Genomic DNA, 3,675 nt, shown 5'->3' on the forward strand with positions numbered 1-3,675 from the left:
ATTTTAAAACGGAAAACTTTCATTCTCCAGTTTTCCTTTTTGATGAAAAGTTTCCTAATAGAGAAGTGTTCAAGACCAATGGGAACGACACCATCACGAGCACTTTTCCAATCTTTTGAGATATGTGTGATAATTTTTGAAATCATGTTTTTGCTAACATAATTTTCAGTTCGAAAATTTCTTTTGAATATTTACAAATGAACATTGAAAAGTTCAAATGTTTTGCAAAGACATCTTCATGTTTATTACATGTGAAACATTTGTTTTTGAAACAGGAGTGATAATTCAACAATTTGAATTTAAAACCTCCAACCCATGACGAACAACTTTTGAATAATTTGTCCCGAAAAAAGTCATTATTTCAAAAATAATCACACATATTCATTGAACGAGTGATTTTTGGAGCGAACTCAAAATAATATCTTTTGATGGAAATTGTTTTGATGATATAGGGGCAGACATGAAACTTCAAGCTTTTTCGTTGAAAAATTATGCACTTTTAAATGACTTCTTGTGATTAAAATATTAGAAAAAATGGGTTCATTTTTTGACATTCGTGAAATGTTGAAAAACTTCATGTTTTGATTTCAACAATGACTAAAAACGTATTTGAAAATCCAATTTATTTTGAAATCTGAGAAAGATAAGTGAAGTTGTGAGGAAAACTATTTTTTCGTGCTTTGTTTATTAAAAGCTTAAAATTTCATATCTTCCCCCACATAATTGTTATTTGAGAATGATCCACAAATTATAAGTGCTTATTAAATTGATCAAAGAATAAGAAAAAAAATCATAAAATCATAATGTTTTTTTTAAAAAAAGGAAGAAATATTGATTATTTGAAGAATAGACTGTCTGAAAAAAATGAAATTGAAAAAATAGTAATAATTCAATTTTTCTTTCTTTAATTCCATTATTAACGAGTTTTTCGGAGTTACATTGCCCAAAAAAAGCAAAATTTGAAAACTAAAAAACAAATAAGCTGAATTGAAAAAAAAAACAAAAAAAAAAAATATTGAAAACTGAAAACAAAATTAGCCTCAAAAGAAAAGAAAAACTCTTTGTCTCTATGAAATAACAAAAGGAAAGAAAAAACTCTATATATTTAAACAAGGTAATTTTACAGAAACAAATAAACTGCAACAATAACCAAAACAAGCGAACACTTGAAATACAAAGTGTTCATCTTATTGAAGAGTCTGACTAAAAGAGATTCCGGATGTTTCGCAAAACGATCAGATCCCCTGGTGCTGCAGCCTTCAAGCTTTGCATAGTAATACCTTCTTATTCGCATTGCTTTTTTAGTTTCAAAATCAGTCAGCCGAAATTCTGATCGTTCTCTATTGGCGTAACCTGCATTTCCAATTTGCATCCAATTTTCCGTTTTGGAGGGCTCTTTAAAACCAACAACCGCCTCCCCCTTTGAAAGTTTGCGCAATCCAAGTTTCATTCTCAACCACTTAAACTTCTGAATCCCAAAATAATTCCCACTTTCAATCTCTTCTTTCTCCCACTCGCAATCCAACCCATGACGCAATTCTTGACAAACATTTTGAATCGTAAAATATTCTAAAACTGCAAAAGGAACGATCAACGAGGCAACGCAAAAGCCAAAATGCAGTTTGACAGAGCCTTCGAGCCTCATCCGAGCCAGAAACAGAAACGGAAGCACAACCACTGCCACAAGTGCCATTGAAATGACAATCAGCGAAGGATCAAAATTATCCATTTTTTTGCCAAACATCTTATCAGTATATATCGCAATAAAGAAACGGGCAAAGATGATCAATATGCTCCGGATAGGCAGCAAAAATATGTCGTGCCATTCATGTGATGTCAAACTCACTAAAACTCGATAAATGTGTGCTGTTTAACATCATGAAATGAATTTGACAACAAAGAAAGAAAGAAAGAGAAAAGATTAATTTTCAAAAATTTCAAATTCATCAACCAGATCAAACCGTCTGCTTTCAGCGAAGCAATCACAAAAAACATCAGCATAAGACCAGCTGAAACGATATCCAACAGCAAAAACAGGTATTTTGAAAATGAAGCTGCCTGCTCATATTCACTCACCAATATTGCTGCAAATATCAAAGCAGCAAGTCCAAAATATGGCCATATGAACAGAAATATCGGAATGTGCTTCCAAAAATAGTCGAAATACATCACAGTCAAAAGAATAATTCCGTTGGCAATATACCACCATTTGTTTGAATACTTTTGCTTTTTCAAGTGCGAAATGACATAATCAACCAAACAAAACGATCCAACCAGAAGCATTGAAAATGTCAAAGTGTCTGTGAATGACTTATTGGTTGCTTCTCCATTCATTCTTTCTCTATAAGCAATTTCACTGTTCCTCAAGAAACTGAGCAACCCAAGCACCAACAAAATCTCTGACAGTAATCGCAAAATTGAGAAAATTGTAATTTTTTGCGCCTTTTTCATCAATCTTTTCCTATTCTCCCCAGAGATTCGCGGAAAATCTTGTATGGACGCCAGCTCTTTGTATATTCTAAATGAAACAGAGAATGTTCACACAAAACACATAAATTAAAGATAAATAACCAGTCAAAGAATAAAAAATGTTCAAATGCTTCAGGACACAAACTGCAATGTCTCCTTCCATCCCTTTGCGCTCACCCCGTATTTGTGGCTCTCTTTCCAGTCTTCTTCCGAATTTGGCTGAAATTTGGAAATGTCTCGAAATGCACAATCTGGCAGAAGGCAAATCTTGTGCATGAAGGGAATTATCGCTTGACACTTGATTTTCGCACATCTGTACAACCAGTGGGAAGAGGTAATAAAAAGCGTCAAATGTTGATTCTTTCTTTGAAAAATATGAAAAAACAAAAAAGACGAACACTTCCGTTTTTGAGAGGAGATTGAATCGGCGATTCACCTGCGACAACGAAAGAATCTCTGAGCAATTGCATTTCTCAAAGATTCTATTTACATCAATCATACGCAAAAAGGAAAAGGTTTGTTTCATCAAAAGATATTGAAAATAAAAACTCAAACATCTTCAAAATATCATCGGGAAGGCTGCCTGAATAAAACGATTCCAAAATATAAAATATTGTAAATAAAACGATTCAACACCTAAACATGCATTTACAGCACCCTTGGAAGAGCTTTCTCTCATTTCCATGAAAAGCTGAAATAATAATTTATGGTTATCAATTTTCAAAATAATCAAATAAGAATTGGAAAATAATTATTTTTTTAAAAAATAAAAATAATCATTGTAACAAATAGTTTAAAAAACTCAAAACTCATGAATCAAATGTGTTTTATTCCAATATTCATAATTAATAATTCGAACAATACACATTTCATCGACCAATCTATCGTTTTGCGAAAATGTTTTTATATATTTTTTTATTTTCCATTTAATATTTCTTCTAAATGTTTTTCATCACCCTTTTTCTGCTTTGAGAATTTTCAAATGGAATTATTCAACATTGAGGTTATCGAAAAGAACATTAAATTGTGTAACAACATTTTTGAAATATTAAATAGGATTTTCAGAATAAAATAATCCTAAAAACCTTGAAAACATTCATCAAATACTATTGTGGTGTTCATCATATGTGATATTACTGGACTTGCAGCATTTCATTTTGCAGAATCGTTCAACTCACACACAACTTTGAATTTTCTGGCTCATCA

At 31.8% G+C, this 3,675-nt stretch overlaps 1 protein-coding gene across 1 annotated transcript; it reads right to left on the bottom strand.

Annotated features, from left to right (window-relative positions):
• Positions 1 to 899: 899 nt before the first annotated feature.
• MONOS_11542 (uncharacterized protein) lies at positions 900 to 3,154 on the bottom strand (the record flags this gene model as incomplete). Its single annotated transcript, XM_067864082.1, has 6 exons — positions 900 to 1,866; positions 1,962 to 2,226; positions 2,615 to 2,833; positions 2,906 to 2,951; positions 3,025 to 3,052; positions 3,106 to 3,154. The coding sequence occupies 6 exons, from the start codon at positions 3,152 to 3,154 to the stop codon at positions 1,121 to 1,123; spliced, it is 1,353 nt and encodes a 450-aa protein (XP_067720359.1). The 3' UTR covers positions 900 to 1,120.
• Between the last annotated feature and the right edge of the window lie 521 nt (positions 3,155 to 3,675).

The sequence above is a fragment of the Monocercomonoides exilis genome (genome assembly GCF_001643675.1).
Source record: "Monocercomonoides exilis strain PA203 chromosome Unknown scaffold54-601524, whole genome shotgun sequence".
Classification (NCBI taxonomy): domain Eukaryota; phylum Preaxostyla; order Oxymonadida; family Polymastigidae; genus Monocercomonoides; species Monocercomonoides exilis.